The sequence below is a fragment of the Bubalus kerabau genome, chromosome 2 (assembly GCF_029407905.1).
Source record: "Bubalus kerabau isolate K-KA32 ecotype Philippines breed swamp buffalo chromosome 2, PCC_UOA_SB_1v2, whole genome shotgun sequence".
NCBI lineage: Eukaryota > Metazoa > Chordata > Mammalia > Artiodactyla > Bovidae > Bubalus > Bubalus kerabau.
The window spans coordinates 127,372,038-127,391,765 of NC_073625.1; the positions used below are offsets into that span (position 1 = coordinate 127,372,038).

The 19,728-nt window shown below is 42.2% G+C and overlaps 1 protein-coding gene across 1 annotated transcript in view; it reads left to right on the plus strand.

The window, feature by feature from the left end:
• Window positions 1-19,728, plus strand: part of DGKG (diacylglycerol kinase gamma) — a 223,186-nt gene that overhangs the window by 65,252 nt on the left and 138,206 nt on the right. The window contains exons 4-5 of the mRNA XM_055568807.1: window positions 8,053-8,218; window positions 8,748-8,810. Coding sequence (XP_055424782.1) covers window positions 8,053-8,218; window positions 8,748-8,810 — 229 coding nt within the window. The remainder of the gene's footprint in view (window positions 1-8,052; window positions 8,219-8,747; window positions 8,811-19,728) is intronic.

Here is a 19,728-nt window from a genome sequence, read left to right on the forward strand (position 1 = left end):
CTGATCTCATCTCAGCCCCTCGCTTGTACACTCAGTCCCATCCTCTTTGGCCCACTGACGGTCCTTGCTTCAGCAACATATTTCTCTCTCGCTCTCACTCTGTCTCTTCCCATCAGTTTTCTCTAAATATTAGATCTATCTCATCAACAAATAAACATACTGCTATTTCTCCTATATTTAAAAAAAAGTTCCTCTGACTCCACTTCTCCCTCCAGCTACCACTTTGTCTCTCTCCTATCCTTTATCACAAATAAGCTGTTCAAAAGATGTGTCTATATTCATTGCTTCCAATTTCTCTTTTTCCCACTTTTCTGAAAGTTCTTCAATCAGCATGTAGCCAACCACTAGTTGAGAGAGCCAAGAACCTCCATGTGGCTATACTCAAGTCACTTTACTCAACAGCATTGGACATGATTGGTCAAATTCTCCTCCACTTTTTTCACTTGGTTTTCAGGACACTACACTCTCCTGATTTTTCTCTTACCCCTTTACTTGACATTTCCACTTGAAAATCAAATAGGAGTATGAAACTTAACATAAGCTACCTGAGCTTTTTCATCTTCCTCTATAAAACCTGTTTTTCCAGCAGTCTTTCCCATTTCAGTAAACGACAGCCCCACATTTCAAGTTATTCAGCCTTAAACAATGGAGTCATCATTGAATTTTCTCTTTTCTGCTTTCCTCACATCTCTCAGCTAATTTATCAGCAACTCCATCACTTCTACCTTCAAAATACACCCAAATTCCAGACACATCCCACTACATGCTCTGCTACCACACTGACCTGCATCAGCAGTCTCCTCATTGGGCTCCCTGTTTTTGCTCTTGACCTTGAAAATCTATTCTTCACACACATACTGAGCAGTCTGTTAAAACTGAAGTCAGATCATATCACTGCCCTGTTCCACAGTCTCTTCTGGTCTAGCCACCTGCTACTAGAGTCAAAAATCAAGTTCATTACAATCTGCACCCCCACCTTACTCTCAGACCTCATCTCCTGCTAATCTTCTCATTTTTCCCAACCTTATTAGCCTCTTTGATGCCATCAAACAAGTGAAGGTCGCTTTAACCATAATATCTGTGCCTTTGCTCCGGCCTCTTCTGCTGTGTTCCTCCCCTAGCTATTCATATCATTCAGTCCTTCACCTCCTGCAAGTGTTTGCTCAAATCACCTTCTCAGTGGATGTCACATTCTCTATCTAAAATGTTAAGCCCTACTTTCCTAACGCTTCATATCTTCCCGCTCTGCCTTATGTTCCTCCTTGGTACTTCTCACCATCTGTCACACTATATAACTTAATTATTTAATTGTCTATCTCTTCCATTGGAATATTTTTGTTCACTGCTATGTCCTCAGTGCCCAGAAGAGTATCTGGCTCATAGCAGGCACCCAACAAACATTTGTTGAATGAATAAATGTATGCAAGACTTTCCTTACTTTCAAATTCAGCTCATGTAAAGTTTTCTGAGAGTCCAGGCACTGTGCTGGACACTGTAGAAGACATAAAGATGAGGAAGCACAGTTCCTGGCCTCCCTCCAGAACTTACTTCCTACTGGCAGGGCCAAGTTTGAGAGCCATGACCCTGGAGTCACAGGATCTTAGTTTAGACTCCTAACTTTGCTACAAACCAGCAATGTGACCTTGAATATTTCACCTGCTTGAGCCTCAATTTCTTCATCTGTGAACTGAAGATAATGACAACCAAAAAGAAAGACCTTGAAGTTTACAGTTGAGTGGACTACATAAGATGATTTCTGAAAAATGTCTAAGACTTTAAGGACACTGAAAATAGTGCCTATTATTATTCTGGTCCCACCACTTCATGGGAAATAGATGGGGAAACAGTGGAAACAGTGTCAGACTTTTACTTTTATTTGGGCTCCAAAATCACTACAGATGATGACTGCAGCCATGAAATTAAAAGATGCTTACTCCTTGGAAGGAAAGTTATGACCAACCTAGATAGCATATTCAAAAGCAGAGACATTACTTTGCCAACAAAGGTTCGTCTAGTCAAGGCTATGGTTTTTCCTGTGGTCATGTATGGATGTGAGAGTTGGACTGTGAAGAAGGCTGAGCGCCGAAGAATTGATGCTTTTGAACTGTGGTGTTGGAGAAGACTCTTGAGAATCCCTTGGACTTCAAGGAGATCCAACCAGTCCATTCTGAAGGAGATCAGCCCTGGGATTTCTTTGGAAGGAATGATGCTAAAGCTGAAACTCCAGTACTTTGGCCACCTCATGTGAAGAGTTGACTCATTGGAAAAGACTCTGATGCTGGGAGGGATTGGGGGCAGGAGGAGAAGGGGATGACAGAGGATGAGATGGCTGGATGGCATCACTGACTCAATGGACGTGAGTCTGGGTGAACTCCGGGAGCTGGTGATGGACAGGGAGGCCTGGCGTGCTGTGATTCATGGGGTCGCAAAGAGTCAGACACGACTGAGCAACTGATCTGATCTGATCTGATTATTCCCCTTCTGTTCCCTTTCCCCAGAATGTTTTAAACTCAACTCCCTCTTCCCTGGTCCTGGGTCTTTTTATGAGGGCTAATTGCAGAAAAGCTACTGATCATCAGGACAAACTTGGGAGGAAGCTGGCCACTTATTTATTCATGTTGTCATCCTTTCAGTAGACCTTGAGCCGGTTCCTTCTCTGCTGGATCCTAGGAAAGAGTCAACAGAGCCCATACCCTAGGGGCACACCTGAAAGGTGCTTTGGATAAAATGCATAAACCACCTGAGAGTAAAGCAGAAAGAAGATTGCCAGAACAGGGACCAGACTGAAAATGCACCATTTCAAAGAACATCCCTGAGGACAAACCATGCAGAAAGGATGCCAGAGGCAGCAAAGACCTTGCAGCCCCCCAGTTGCCACCCCCACCTCCAAAAACATAGGAATAAAGACCAATGGGGGGGTGGTGCTAATCAGCCTGTCCGCCCTGAGGCTGACAAGTAGGAGGGCACAGTTTGGTCAGGGCTGCAGAGGGTGTGAAGGCCACAGGAGCTTACAGAAGCAGGAAGCAGCTTGGCTGCTATGAGCTTGCTGCCACCCCCGCCTCCATTGGGCTGCCCGCCCCCCGCTCTTTATACCCTGGCATTGCTGTGTCCCAGGGGAGCTCCATCACTCTGATTTCATTCTCTCTCACAGTGTGGCTGGCTTCAAGTAGGTATAATGTGCCAGCACGGGGTGCAGAAACAGGGGTTTAAATTCTCTTGAGCTTGATGGCTTACGGCTGCTGAAATGTCTCAACGAGCAGTGAGTTAGCTGTTGGGAGGGGCAGGCTGCTTGGGAAAGCGAGGCCAGAAAGGAAAGTTTGTAGAGTGGCTGCATGTGGCCATGATAAGCGTACCGTTGCCCGCTGGCACCACGTGATTCTCTGGAAACAGAGTGCCACTGAAGACCCAAGAAAGTAGACAGAAACAGTGAAGCCAAAAAGGTAGGGGGACCTGGTAGCATCTTAGCACAAAGCACAGCTCTGCCTCTTGCTTGAGCAAGTTATGTTTCCAGAATTATTTTTTCATCCACCACATGACAGTAACAGTACCATCTCATATGGTTGTTTTAAGACTTAAGCAAGACAGTGATCAACAGACTCTTCATCTCGTTCTCCTTCCTTTTTAGCCTGTAGAAGAATTAACAATTGCTTAGCTAGTTTCCACATGAAAGTCACACTTTCTGGGGAAAAAGAAAAAAACATCTGAACAGTGGCAGTGTCTAAGATATTACTCAGGGCTCTGAGAATTGCCAGTGTGCTGCAGAGCGGTTGGTTATCTGCTTTGGGCAATGTACCAGCCACTTCCTACCCATTACACAATAACCAGGCAGCTACCCTGAACCTGGTCTGTACTGATAAAAAAACGTATTCTTTTGCAACCCAGATGTCACTAAGAGAGGTCCCTAGTCACATCTCCTTGCCTGTTGAACTTGAGATGCTTAGAGGGACTGGCAGGGAGCAGGATGTCAGCACCGGGGCCTGGACAGATAAAATGGCAGGAGCACTGGACCAGGAGTTGAAAGACGAGGCTTCTGGTTTCACTTTGCTGTGAACTGGCTGAGGCAGATTAACTTCCAGAGTCTTGGTGATATAAGGCGATCAAGTCCACTCTGAGCTCTTCTGATGTGAATGCTCTGTGTTTCTGGGCTTGTTTTGTACCACTCTGCTCCCCAGGACAGGGCCATAAGTGATTGAACATGTGCTCAGTCATAACTGTTTTCTAAGTTCTAACAGTTTGTCAGTTTTTCTTCTATGGCACTCACCACCGTTGACCCTGCATTAGAATTATTTCAGCACCTTTACCACTGAGTCTCTTAAAAGTATGGACTCAAGCCTAATTCACCAGTGAGTTCCCCATTGGTGCCTAGCACTGTGTCTTGTGCCTGGGAGACTCAGTACATATATATTGATTGAAGAGACTTCACAGTAATTGATGATAGCAAGTATACCAACTAGAAACCCAACATCCATTAAAATACTATCAGGAAATACCATGATAGGTGGTGTGGGGGATACAAAGATGATATAAGACAAATCCCTACCTTTTAGTGTCTGTGTCACGAACAACTATAGGGTAGCAATCAGGAGCCAAGGTGGAAAAGTAGAGCAATTCAGGCACAAGAGATCATACTAGGCTTTCTGGAAGAGGTGGCGTCTGAGTTGGGCCAAGAAAGTAGTTCATGTAAGTACATGAAAGCCTGGCCAGGAAAGAATACAGAGATCAGTGTGTAGAGGTACACGTAGAGAATCAGAGGAGAAAAGACCAGAATGGTCTCCAAGCTTGAAGTAGCTAAAAACCTAGGTTTGAGTGGGATTATAGTAGGGCTTTGAATCCCAAAGGACTCAAGGAGTGAACAGGATGATCCACTGGACTGCAGCAGTGCTGCATATTAGATCTTCTATTTACATCGATTTTTTTCTAATTTCTTTGTCTTTTATAATGTATAGTAGAGGAGCACAGTAACACATGTATACAACATGTAAGTGAAGATAAACGGGAGTGTATGTTTGAAAATCTTAACAGAAGGGCACATGATTTTAAAAGTTTGGAGACAAGTGATCTCCACTCTCCCATGGGTAATTAGAGGCCGAGGAAAGTTTTTGAGTTGGGAAACAATCTGATCAGAATTGAGCTTTAGGAAGATCAACCTGGCAAGGATGGGAAAGATGAGAGGGCAGAGAAGGCTTGGAGAGGCATTGCAGTGGCCCAGATGGGATACATGAAATAGGAGTCTGAAACCAGGAATGTGAGGGCCTTCAACGTTCCTTGTCAGGATGGTGGCTGATGGGCCATAAACACAAAAAAGACCTGGATATGACAGAAGTTGCAAAAGAACAGTGGAAAGAAGGAAGAGACAAGGATTGATCTCAGACAACTGGGAGTTCAAAGCTGAGCCTGGAATATTGAGAGGATAATGCTGCCATTGGCATTAACAGAAACTGCACAGTCAGGGGGCCTTCCCTTGTGACAGATGGTAAAGAATCCACCTGCAATGCAGGAGACCTAGGTTCAATCCCTGAGTTGGGAAGATCCCCTGGAGGAGGGCATAGCAACCCACTCCAGTATTCTTGCCTGGAGAATCCCATGGATAGAGGAGCCTGATGGGCTATGGTCCACAGGGTCACAAAGAGTCAGACACACCTGAGCAACTAAGCACAGCACAGCAGCACAGTCAGGAAGAGGAGCCAGTTTAAGAAAGAATCTAATAGCAGTTTACAGCTTGAGGTCTTCTGCTCCAGCCCTACATAGTTTGCTGAAGAAAAACCCAAGGAGGAAAATGTGGTGGACCTTAGATTAGTCACAAGGTCTCCTGAATCTTACACTGGTCTTGTTTGAAGATCTTCCAGCTTTGGTTTTTTAAGAGCATTATGTAAGACTTTAACTGAATTTCATTTTTATTAAACCATTTAGTACGCTCTATTTTCCAGAAATATTTTATGCTGATAGTTTTCAATTTGAGGCCAACCCCCAAAAAGTTAACAGAACATTTTGGAGCTCAAAGCTATATTGTCAAACAGTACTTGTTGATTAAAATGTGCAAAAGAAGGACAATGCAAAAAAAAAAAGCCTTTTAAAATAAATTAATAATAAAGATGAGAAAATCTAAAAAGAAGATCATTGAATTTGTAACCCTCAGGAGAGGAGATTCGGAGGTAATGCACTGGAATCCAAATTGAATGGATTAAGGAAGTGAGGAGAAGTGTGAAGGGGAAGGGAAGAAGCCCAGGCTAGTAGCTCAAGCCACCAATAATTCCTTTGGAAGAGTGATCTGAACGTGTTCACAGGTAGAGAAGCAGGTGCTGGGATACGCCATAAGAGGCAGAGAAGGTAAAATCCAGGGTCACATTGGGTGGGTTCCATTTGAAAAGTAGGAGAAGATTTTGCCATTGTGAACTGGGAAAATGGCAGACGATGTGCAAGGAAGAGACATTCTGAATTGTTGAGGTAGTGGAGACAGGACAGAAAGAGTATAAAATTCAGGAAAGGCAGAGAGAGAGAGAGACAGAGACTGAGAGCTATCCCAGAAATGTGAGCCCACCATTTGCTTGGAGATCCTTCCTCTGGTAAGAGCCTTCATTATCCTCTGTCCAACCAAATCAGGCTTCCTCCACTCTGCCAGGGAGATATTTGAACTGCCCACCCTGAAGTTAAAGAGAAGCCACCTTGCAAGCACCCTCCCAGTGTGGTCCAGACAGCGTTGCTTGTTTTAAGGACCAAGACTTAGTATCACAAACCTGATGGTGCATGTGCCAGCCAGCTCCTGGTTCTGGGAAGACTCTCAGATCTTCCAGAAGAGACAAGGGGTTAAATGCTATTCACATTTTCAGGGAGAGCCAAGTAGCCTCCCAAAAAGGGATTTTTATCTCTATTGTTCACAAAAGCCTGCACAGCGGATCTTGGAGCAGCACTTCCTCAGATGATTTCCAGGAGCATCTGCCGATTTGATGAAAAATCTGATGCCATCAAAACCCAAGCCAGTGATGACTCACTGCGTGCTGTTGTTGATGGGTGTTTGCCGAGAGCAGCAGCTCTTTCTGGCAGTGCTCCCAACCGGGGACCAGAAGCCAGGCAGCATACAGCAAGGAGAGGTGCTCATCTGGGGCATGTTTCTTGGTTCCACCTTCTGTCCTTGGCATCCTGTTCTTCTCTCCTGGAGCCTGAAACCTTCACAAGGACATGTTTTGAGAACAACTAAGCCAGACACACACCCTCCCCTGTTATCTTGAGGTTTCTCCAAAGAAGGTCAATTATGAAAGTAATGAAAGATGGAGCCTGTCCCCTTTTTATTTTCTGGGACCTGAATCCCAAGGAATCACATCCCTCACAGTATAAGCGGAAAATTGACATACCACAGAACAGCAATTGCTTTCCATTGTGTTTTCAACTACATCCTTCTTCATCTTTTTTTAATTGAAGTACATCTGATTTATGACATTATATTATTGTCATGTGTACAGCATAGTGATTCAATATTTTATAGGTTATGCTCCATTTAAAGTTATTACAGAATAATGGTTGTGTTTCCCTGTGCTATACAATATATCCTTGTTGCTTATTTATTTTATACATAGTAGTTTGAACCTTTTAATCCCATGCCCCTGTCTTGCCCTCCCCACTTCCCTCTCCCCTCTCTCCTCATCTTCATCTTAACTAGGACTCCAGGGCACTGACCTAGTCCTGCTCATTAGAGTCAAGACCCTCATGTGGGGCTAGACTCAAGCAGAGCCCTCATTCCCAGGGCTCACTCTCCATTGCCCCCTTTTCTGCCTAAACTTAGACAAGTCTTGTTACAAAAGCCTGCTGTGGTTTCGTGTCCTACCAAGCCCCAACATATAACCACCAGTTTTTTCTCTTACTTACATCCTACCCCTGCTCCTGTACCTGTCACTCTCTTTCACACACTGAGCCTTCTCATTCCTTCCCCCAACAGTCACTCCACTCCCTCCAACTTGCCTTTCCGCTGCCAGCTCCCCAATTCCTCCTTCTCTCCCCACTCACTTCTCTGTCTTTCCATGTCTCTCCACTGACATTTCCCTCTTTATCCCTTCTCAGCCAATCAGCTATGATGTCTTCAAGCTGTTCATGAAGGCATACCTGGAGGTGGACCTTCCTCAGCCACTGAGCACACACCTCTTCCTGGCCTTCAGCCAGAAGCCTCGACAGAAGACCCCTGAGCACCCAAAGGAGGGAGCCAGCAACAGCGAGGCCAGTGGCGCAGGTACCTGGACCAGCATCCCCGAGACGGAAGGGAGATTTTGCAGCTCTGACCCACTTGCCACAGGCTCAGGCTGCACTCCCAGAGGATCCCTTGTGCGTGCTAACTTCCCTATGGGGAGGAGGACGGAATGCAGATCAAGGAACCAGGACTCCTGCCCTCTCAGGAAGTCCTGTCTGACAGATTTCTCATAATGCCTGCCACTCAGAATCAGAGAAGAGGGTAGAGAAGAGGAGGCGTAACATAATGTATGGCAGTGGGGGTGGGTCTTCCACAAAAGTTGCCAGTTCCTGGGGAGCGCAGTCAGTTTGTGTGCCCTGAGGGTGTTAGCACGGGGAAGGTGTGGTGACTGCCTTTCCGGAGTTTGGGCTGTAGCGGGGAAGACACAGCCAACTCCTGTAAGTGAGCATGAATCCAGCAGACACTAGAGACACTGGTATACCCCAAGAGATTCAGACTTTGTGGGGTCTCCTACCTCCCAAAAAACCTAGAGGACAGGGGCTGGTCATGATATCTTCTTTTTATTCCTCAGATTCCGACATACAGAATACAGATAATGCTGCCAAAGCAGATGAGGCTTGTGCCCCTGATACGGGTGAGTCTTTGGGGGAGGAGCGGGCAGAACCTCATTCCTGGGGGGCAAGGGTAAATCTGACTAGCAATTTTGTCTCCATGTAACAGTATACCCTTGAAAAGTTCTCATCTACTCAGAAGGACAGGTCAAGACTTCCAACAGCTCATTAGATGTTTACTTCTGATGGATCTGCCTAGCCAAAGGGTTGCGGGGGAAGGAGAATGTGTACCATGGGGGTTTGGGAGAAGAGGAGCAGAGAAAGAGAGACAGAGCCAGAGAGGGTATGTGAAGAAGTGGCTATAGGGCTGAGGTGGAGATGACTGTCTCATGGAATGGCTAAGAGGGCGTAGGGTGAGAAGGCAAGAACAGGCTTGGTTGATTTCCAACAATATTTGCATGCACGTGTTTGAACAAGTGGAGAGAAGCAAGAGGAAGCCGGCTAACATTGTTTTGACGATCCATTTGCCAGGCATCTGCTTTTATTTCGTGTTTCACCTCAGCCTTTGTAATCACGCCACTTCACACACTGAACTGAGGCGTTAAGAGATTCCATACCACTGTGTGACTGTGGATCTAGAGATTCAACCCAGGATTGTTCAGACCCCAAGCTGCTGCTCTTTCCTACACCGAGAGAGGAAGCAATGGTCTCTCCTGAGATGCCTAGACTAAGGTTTGTCTCCACATAAAGGCACCAGTCTGCTTAGGTCCTAAGGGAATGATCAAGGCTGCACTCCTCGTGGGGCCACTGCCGTCATGCCTGGCTGTCTGTGCACCGGCTCTTGGGGCATGACTGATGGAGAACCTTCCCTGGCACATTTATCAAAGGGAGGCCATTACTCCATTGACAGTCACCGTCCCAAGGGCAGAAGCTTCTAGGAAAGAATATATTATCCTCCTTGACCTCTGTTCAAAGATATAATACAAATTTCCTGGGTACAATCAATTCAAGCTGGGTCAGACAATAAGACTATTGGCTAAGAATCTGGACTTTAGAGGTAGAGTTCTTGGGGTTGAGGCCAAGCTCTGACAATATCTATCTCTATAACTTTGGGTATGTTTGGATCATGTCTCTGGGCCTCAGTTTCCCCATCTGTAACATGAGATGACAGTAAGTGTTAATACAGAGGTTAAGTGAGTTATGTGTATAAGATGCTTACAATAGTGCCTGAAACAGAGTAAATGTTCAGCAATTATCATTCAGGCCACCCTCCAGAAGTCACCCTATTCTCAATTCATTGTGTCTGCCAGAATCTCTTTCAGTCTATACCCTCAGTCTCCAAATGTATCCACTGAGCATCACCTTTTCATGGAAGGACCCTCAGGGACTGTCTCCTTCCCAGGTTGCTTTTGGACTAAGGGAGACAGACCTCTTTTCCTTTGCATTATTTTTTTTTAATTTTATTTTATTTTTAGACTTTACATAACTGTATTAGTTTTGCCAAATATCAAAATGAATCTGCCACAGGTATACAAAAGATTGATACACATTGGTGAACTCCAGCTCTTAAGATGTGCCCAACGGATAAAGAATGCAGTTTTAATGTATCTCTCTACTTACCTACCTACCTAGCTATAGTCCATGGGGTCACAAAGGGTCAGAGACACAACTGAGCGACTAATACTTTCAAACCTACCTTGATATCTATCTATCTAAATACATACATACCTGGCAGGATAGATTAAAGATAACACAGAATGAGAACTGACTGTAACAGGGACCTAGGATGAGAGAATTTCTTTAAGAAGATGCTAGATGTAGGTCTGATCTTTTTTCCTAGTCATGGCAAAAAGGGCAGCTAGAGGATTATAGAAGTTTCATTGTGTCACTGAAGGACTGACGAGATCAAACACTCACTCCAGATGGAAAGCAGAACATAGCTGGGAAAGGAGACTTGCCTCTGGACCATAAACTAATCAAATTCCAGGCTTCTCCTAGAGCTTCAGAAAGCGAAATTAAGAGCCTCGCTGCCTTCCCGAGGTCTTCACGGCCAGTAGCAGGGCAAGACTACAAAGTTTAGGCTCACCCACTCCTCTGCCCAGCATCTCACTCAGGCGTGCTAGGTCCAGGGCCCAGTGGTCAGAATGGATAGGTCATAAATAAATCTTAAATCTTATGTGGAATAGAGAGAGCATTTTATGACATAAATCATTCTATTCTGTGGTAGAAAGAAAAGCTTCAAACTGGAAGCTTTGAGACTCTAAACTCTGAGCAAGAAAATCAACTGAGAAAGCTGTCTTCTTCTTTACCCAGACTCTTCGTCCAGAGATTTTCTTAGTCCAAGTATCAGGAACTTTAAGAGGAGCCTGAGAGAAGTTACATTCATTCCCTGAGGTTCCAGATTGTCTGGACAGGGTTTTGTTTCTGTGGCTGAAGTTTCTAAGAACTTAGTGAGGGCTGTCATTATGTGATATCTGAGAAAATATAACCAATGACGATAACAGAGGTTGGCTGGCTTATTTGACCACCATGCTTATTTGCTATATTTGTATCATTTTGACTCTCATAGTAACTTCCAGAGGAAGTTCTTCTCCTGGAGAAGTGATCTGTCAGGTACTGTTTTCCTCTGCAGAGAGAATACTAGCCTCCTGTGGTTCAGTCATGAAAGGACAGTTACCTGACTGCTGGCCCAGGGCAGTGTACATTTTTTCATCTTTTGAGACTTGAGATTTTAAGTAGCAATTATTTTCCTGTTGGGCCACCTTCCACAAATGTCTTAATTAGATGCCCCTGTTCAGCAGAAACAAGAATGTAGGGACAGGTGGACACCACAGAGAGGAGCCTCTGCCAACAAGAAAGAGCCAAGTTCTGGAGTCACTTTAGATCAGGCCATCTGTTGAAAATTTCACCCTTTTCCTGGTGCCCCAGCAGAAGCCAGAGGAAGAAACTTAATCCTCATTTGATATGGCCTATGTAGACCTACCTGATCAAGCTCCAAGCTCAGTTCTAAAACCACCCACTTTAATTATTCATTCCGGGAACCAGGTGGGGGCATGGCTGGATCCATAAGCATACCAGAGAGGGCCTTTCACCGAGTCCAGAGGTCAGCTCAGGGCCTCGAGCAGCCTGTCCTTGTCAGAGTGTCAGCTCAGGAAAAGCCGATCTCACCCCTCCCTGAATGCCCAGGACATAATGGGATACACAGCGTAAACTTCATTCTCCTGGTGTTTATTTGGTTCCTCAGGCAGTTGAGATGGTTCAGCAGCTTGGTCTACTGGAGTCTCAAGGAAAATCCCTCCATTTTTTAATTTAAAAGTAACACATTGTAAAGAAAAAAAAAATTTTTTTAAGAGTATGGGAAAATGAAAGAAACAACAAAATCATCTAAATCTTCCAGTGCTATCACACACACACACACACACACACACACACACCCCCCTATCCTTGTAGGGGTCTTTTTTTTCCATAATTTTTTTATATAACTAGAATTAGATTGTATATATATGATTTTGGATCCAGATTTTTCACTTAGCATTATATTCAAAAACATTTTTCATATCATTCACAACTTTTGTTAAACATCAATTTTAATACAAGTCTGTCTTTTAACAGATGAGAAGACTGAGGTTGGGTATGGGGAGTAAGCCTACTTTTACAAGATCATACATCATTTAACACAAACCCAGGTTTCTACTTCTAGTCTGGTATCCTTTCCACGTTGCCCAGCTGGAAGGCATGAAGTAATGGAGAGACTTAGAAAGAAGGTGGAACAAGTCAGCTCTGCCAAGAACCATCACTAAGAAGAGAGTGTGATGTGGCATCTGGATGGAACCTCTGTGCTCTGGAAGAGGGTAGTCCCTGAGGGATGTGCTCAATGGCCGTGGGTTAGGGGTATTTCATGTAAGGTAGCATGAGCAGATGGGACACCACTGGGACCGTATGCCACTCAATCCTTCTGCACCCCAGCATTTCCCCTGCTAGACTGAACAGTAGGCCAAACTGAGGACTTAAACAATGGCTCAAGATCCAGTCACAGCTCTGGTAACCAAAATGTCTTTGCAAAAGGATAATGTTAACATTTTTAACTGAAGTATGATTGATTTATAATACTGTATTAGTTTCAGGTGTATTCAGGTGTATAAAGTGATTCAGATGTATATTTTTTCAGATTATTTTCCATTATAGGTTATTACAAGATACTGGATATAGTTTCCTGTGAGTGCATGTGTGCTAAGACACTTCAGTCGTGTCCAACTCCTTGCAACCTTATGGACTGTAGCCCACCAGGCTCCTATGTCCATGGGCTTCTTCAAGCAAGAATACTGGAGTAGATTGCCATGCCCTCCTCCAGGGGATCTTCCCAACCCAGGGAGGGAAACCACATCTCTTAGGCCTCCTGCATCGGGTTCTTTGCCCATAGTTTTCTGTACTATACAGTAAATCATCATCGCTTACCTGTTTTACATGTGGTAGTGAATATCTCTTCATCCCATCTCCTATTTATTCCTCCTCCCACTCCCTTTATTATTTTTTAGATTCCACAGATGAGTGATATCATATAATATTTCTCTTTCTCTGACTGACTTACTTCGCTTAGTATGATATTCTCTAGGTCCACCCATATTGCTGCAAATAGTATTATTTCATTCTTTTTAAATGGCTGCATAATATTCCATTGTATATATACAAACCACATCCTCTTTATCCATTCCTCTGTTGATGGACACTTAGGTTGCTTCCACATCTTGGCTATTGTAAATAGTGTTGCTATGAACATTGGGGTGTGTGTGTCATTTTGAATTAGAGTTTTTGTCTTTTCCCAGAAGTGGGATTGCTGTATCATGTGGTAGTTCTAGTTTTAGTTTTTTAAGGAACCCTCATACTGGTTTCCATAGTGGCTACAGCAATTTCCATTCCTACCAACAGTTCCTTTTTTCCCATATATTCTCCAGCATTTATTATTTGTACAATTTTTAATGATGGCTCTTCTGACCAGTGTGAGGTGATACCTCATTGTGACTTTGATTTCATTTCTCTGGTAATTAGTGACGTTGAGCTTCATTTCATGTGCCTGTTGGCCGTCTATATGTTTTCTTTGGAGAAATATCTATTTAGGTCTTCTGTCCAATTTTTGATTGGGTTCTTTTCATATTAAATTGTATGAGCCATTTGTATATTTTGGGCTTCTCTGGTGGCTCAGACAGTAAAGAATCTGCTTGCAATGCAGGAGACCCAGGTTCGATCCTTGGGTCAGGAAGATCCCCTAGAGAAGAAAATGACAACCCACTCCAGTATTCATGCCTGGAGAATCCCATGGACAGAGGAGCCTGGTGGGCTACAATCCATGGGGTCACAAAAACTTGGACATGGACTGAGTGACTAACACACATTTGTCAAATATTTAAAATATTAACCTCTTGCTAGTTGCATCAGCTGTCACTGACAGATGATTTTCTCCTGTTCTGTAAGTCATCTTTTCATTTTGTTGATGGTTTCCTTTGCTGTGCAAAAACTTGTACGTTGATTATTATTTGATTTTAAGTTTATTTTTTCTTTTGCCTTGGAAAAATGATCTAAGAAAATACTGCTCTGATTTATGTCAGATAATGTTTTGCCTATGTTCTCTTCTAAGAGTTTTTATGGGGTCCTATTTTATATTTAGGTCTTTAAACCATTTTGAGTTTACTTTTGTATATGGTGTGAGGGTGTATTCTAACTTGATTGATTTACATCTGGCTCTCCAGCTTTCCCAACACCATTTGCTAAAGAGACTATCCTTTCTCCACTGTATAGTCTTCTGTCCCTTATTGAAGATTAATTAGCTTCAAGTTAAGTGAAGTGAAGTGAACTTGCTCAGTCATGTCCGACTCTTTGAGACCCCATAGACTGTAGCCTACCAGGCTCCTCAGTCCATGGGGTTTTCCAGGCAAGAATACTGGAGTGGGTTGCCATTTCCTTCTCTAGGAGATCTTCCCAACTGAGAGATTGAACCCAGGTCTCCCACATTGTAGGCAGATGATTTACCGTCTGAGCCACCAGGGAAGTCCTCAAGTATATCGGTTTATCTGGGTGCTCTCTGTTCTGTTCCATTGATCTATATGTCTGTTCTTGTGCCAATACCATGATATTTAGATTACTGTACCTCTGAAGTCCTGGAGGGTTATGCCTCCAGCTTTGCTCTATTTCCTTAGGATTGCTTTGGCAATTCTGGGTCTTTTGTGGTTCCATCTAAGTTTCACTACTATTTGTTCTAGTTCTGTAGAAAATGTCATGGGTAATTTGTTAAGGATCACATTAAATCTATAGATTGTTTTGGGTAGTGTGGTGATTTTAACAATATTAATTCTTCCAATCCAAGAGCATGGGGTATCTTTCCATTTCTTTGAATCATCTTTGGTTTCCTTTATCAATGTTTTATAATTCTTACCTCCTTTGTTAGGTTTATTCCTAGGTTTTTAATTGCAATTTTAAATGGGATTTAAAATTTTTTTTCTCTTTCTGATATTTCATTTTTAATGTAAAAAAATGCAACAAATTTCTGTGTATTAATTTTGAATCCTGCTACTTTACCAACTTCATGTATTAGCTCTTACAGGTTTTGTATGAAGCCCTTAGTGTGCTCTATGTAGAGTATTGGGCTTCCCAGGTGGCTCAGTGGTAAAGAATCTGCCTGCCAATACATGAGGCTCAGGAGACAGGGGTTTGATCCCTGGGTCAGGAAGATCCCCTAGAGAAGGCAATGGCAACCCATTCCAGTATTCTTGCCTGGGAAATCCCATGAACAGAGGAGCCTGGCAGGCTTCAGTCCATTATGTTTTAAAACATAATTTTGTTTTAAAACAGCTTTTTTGAGGTACAAATGGTATAAAATGAATTATACACATTTAAAATGTACAGTTAATAAGGTTTTATGTCTGTATTCATCAATAAAATCAGCACATACCAATATAATGAAGTTATTCATCAGCCTCAAAAATTTCCTTTATAGTCCCTTTTTCCCACCCTCCTTATGTGTCCACTTCCATTTCTATACAGCCACTGATCTGCTTGTGGTCACTATAGACTAGATTGCATTTTCTAGATTTTATATGAATAGATTGATACTGTATGTACTTTTTCCCACCTGGCTTCTTTCATTCAACATAATTTAAAAATTCATCCATGTTGTTTGGTATATCAATAATTAGCATATTTTTATTGCTGACTAGTATTTTAGTATACAGGTAGATATTCCACAATTTGTTTATCCATTCATTTATCAATGGACATTTGGGTTATTTCCAGCTTTGGCCTATTAAAAATAAAATGAATATTCATATACAAGTCTTCATACAGACAGCTTTCATTCCTTTTGAGTAAAGATCTGGAAGTAGAATGTTTAGGAGTATTATGTGGTCTTAATGACTTGACCTCTTTATTATTATGAAATGACTCTCTTTATCCCTAGTAATAGTCTTTGTTTTGAAATTTGTGTAATAAGTGTGAGTTGCTCAGTCATGTCCAACTCTATGTAACCCAATGAACCCACCAGGCTCCTTGTAACTGATAAAACCACCTTAGTTAACTAGTGTTACCAGAGTATATCTTCTTTCATCCTTTTAATGTATTTGTGTCTTTATATTTAAATTGACTTTCCTATAGGAAGTATGTCTTGGGGTCTTATTTTTTAATCCATTCTGACAATATCTGCCATTTAGAGTTTTAGAACATTTACATTTACTGTGATAATTGATGTAATTAGGTTTACAACTACTATATTGCTGTTTTCTTTTTTCCAATCTCTTATTTTATTCCCATTTGCTCTTTTTTCTGAATACTTTTAAATTAATTGAATTTTTTATGATTTTACTTTATCTCCTTTTTTATCTTAGTTTTAACTATGACAGTGTACCTTCAAGTAGTAGTATTTCGTTTTGCATATATTATAAGAAATTTACAACATACTTCTATTTCTCCAGGTCTTTGTGCTTTTTTACTTCAACATGTTGTAAACCACACAACATGTTATTGTCATAGATAGCTATCTTTTTTAAAAGATTTAGTTAATAAGAAAAATATTCTTTATATTTATCTACATGGTTTACTAGTTTTAATGCTCATCATTCTTGTGTGTAAATCCAGGTTTCCATAGATTGTAATTCTAGTAAAAAGATTTCCTTTACCCATTTCTTGTAATGTAGCTCTATATAGCTTGTACATTTGAAAAGTTCTTTATTTAGCCTTTTTTTCTAAAGATATTTTGCAGAATCAAGAATTCTAATTTGACAGATTTTTTTCCTTTTAGTACTTTTTTAAAGATGTTGTTCCACTGGCTACCAACATGCTTTGTTTCCAGTAAGAAAACTACAGTCATTCTTATCTTTGCTGCTCTCCATATCAGATGTTTTTTCTTTGGTTTCTTTTATGATTTTGTATCACTACCGACCACCTGACCTGCCTCTTGAGAAATCTGTATGCAGGTCAGGAAGCAACAGTTAGAACTGGACATGGAACAACAGATCAGATCAGATCAGTCGCTCAATCGTGTCCAACTCTCTGCGACCCCATGAATCGCAGCATGCCAGGCCTCCCTGTCCATCACCAACTCCTGGAGTTCACCCAGACTCAGGTCCATCGAGTCAGTGATGCCATCCAGCCATCTCATCCTCTGTCGTCCCCTTCTCCTCCTGCCCCCAATCCCTCCCAGCATCAGAGTCTTTTCCAATGAGTCAACTCTTCACATGAGGTGGCCAAAGTACTGGAGTTTCAGCTTTAGCATCATTCCTTCCAAAGAAATCCCAGGGCTGATCTCCTTCAGAATAGACTGGTTGGATCTCCTTGCAGTCCAAGGGACTCTCAAGAGTCTTCTCCAACACCACAGTTCAAAAGCATCAATTCTTGGGCGCTCAGCCTTCTTCACAGTCCAACTCTCACATCCATACATGACCACAGGAAAAACCATAGCCTTGACTAGATGGACCTTTGTTGGCAAAGTAATGTCTCTGCTTTTGAATATGCTATCTAGGTTGGTCATAACTTTCCTTCCAAGGAGTAAGAGTCTTTTAATTTCATGGCTGCAGTCACCACTGGTTCCAAATAGGAAAAGGAGTACATCAAGGCTGTATATTGTCACTCTGCTTATTTAACTTATATTCAGAGTACATCATGAGAAATGCTGGGCTGGAAGAAGCACAAGCTGGAATCAAGATCGCCAGGAGAAATATCAATAACCTCAGATATGCAGATGACACCACCCTTATGACAGAAAGTGAAGAGGAACTAAAAAGCCTCTTGATGAAGGTGAAGGAGGAGAGTGAAAAAATTGGCTTAAAATTCAGCATTCAGAAAATGAAGATCATGGCATCTGGTCCCATCACTTCATGGGAAATAGATGGGGAAACAGTGGAAACAGTGTCAGACTTTTTTGCGGGGGGGGCTCCAAAATCACTGCAGATGGTGACTGCAGCCATGAAATTAAAAGACGCTTACTCCTTGGAAGAAAAGTTATGACCAACCTAGATACCACATTCAAAAGCAGAGACATTACTTTGCCAACAAAGTTACGTCTAGTCAAGGCTATGGTTTTCCCTGTGGTCATGTATGGATGTGAGAGTTGGACTGTGAAGAAGGCTGAGCGCCGAAGAATTGATGCTTTTGAACTGTGGTGTTGGAGAAGACTCTTGAGAGTCCCTTGGACTGCAAGGAGATCCAACCAGTCTATTCTGAAGGAGATCAGCCCTGGGATTTCTTTGGAAGGAATGATGCTAAAGCTGAAACTCCAGTACTTTGGCCACCTCATGCGAAGAGTTGACTCATTGGAAAAGACCCTGATGCTGGGAGGGATTGGGGGCAGGAGGAGAAGGGGACGACAGAGGATGAGATGGCTGGATGGCATCACTGACTCGATGGACCTGAGTCTGGGTGAACTCCAGGAGTTGGTGATGGACAGGGAGGCCTGGCATGCTGCGATTCATGGGGTCGCAAAGAGTTGGACATGACTATGCGACTGAACTGAACTGAACTGAACTGATCACTGATTTTAATCAATTTGATTTTGGTGTTCCTTGGTGTAGTTTTATATATATTTCTTATGTTTGGATTTCATTGAGCACCTTGTGTCTGAGGTTCTCTAGTTTTTATCAAATAACAAATCTGGGAAAATATCAACCATTATTTCTTTAATATTTTTCTGCTCCTGACTCTTAAGTATTCCAATTACATATTTATTTGACTACTTGAAGTTGTCCAACGGCTCACTGGTATGATACTTTTTTTTTTTAATATAGTCTTTTTGGCTAGTTTCTGTTGCAATGCTTCAAATTCACTAACCTTTCCTTCTGCAATATCTAATCTGCTGTTAACACTGCTCAGTATATTTGTATTTTTCATTTAACATCATATCTAGACACTTGATGTGAACATCATAAAATATCTTTCATGTCTGTACTTAACATGTTCAATCTTTCCTCCAGTTTCTTGGATATATAGAATGTAGTTATAATAACTGTTTTAAAGTTTTTGTCTATTATATCATCTATATCATTCTGGATCCATTTCAATAGATTTTTCTCATTATTATTATTCATACTTGCTTTGTATACATGGCAATATCTTATTGAATGCCAGACTTCGAAAATTTTGCAGTGTTGGTACTAGAAATTTCTGTGCTCCTATAAATATTCTTGAGCTTTGCTTTGGGACACACTTAGGTTTACTTAGAAATAGTTTGACCTTTAGGGGTCAAGCTTTTAAAGCTTTGTCAAATCTGACCAGGGAGGCATTTTCTCTAGGGTTAATTTTGCCCGGTTATCAAGGCAAAACTCTTCTGAGTACTCTACTTAATGGTTCATTAATTATAGGAGGTTTGTACATTGATTGCTGGAAATAGACAGTATGCCTTGTTCTCTGTGCAGCCCAGGGATTGTTCCCTCTCATCTGGATTCCTTCCCCAGCCTCAGGTAGTTTCCTTACACATGTGTGCTGATCATTACTCAGATGAGTAATTGAGGGAACTCTCATCCA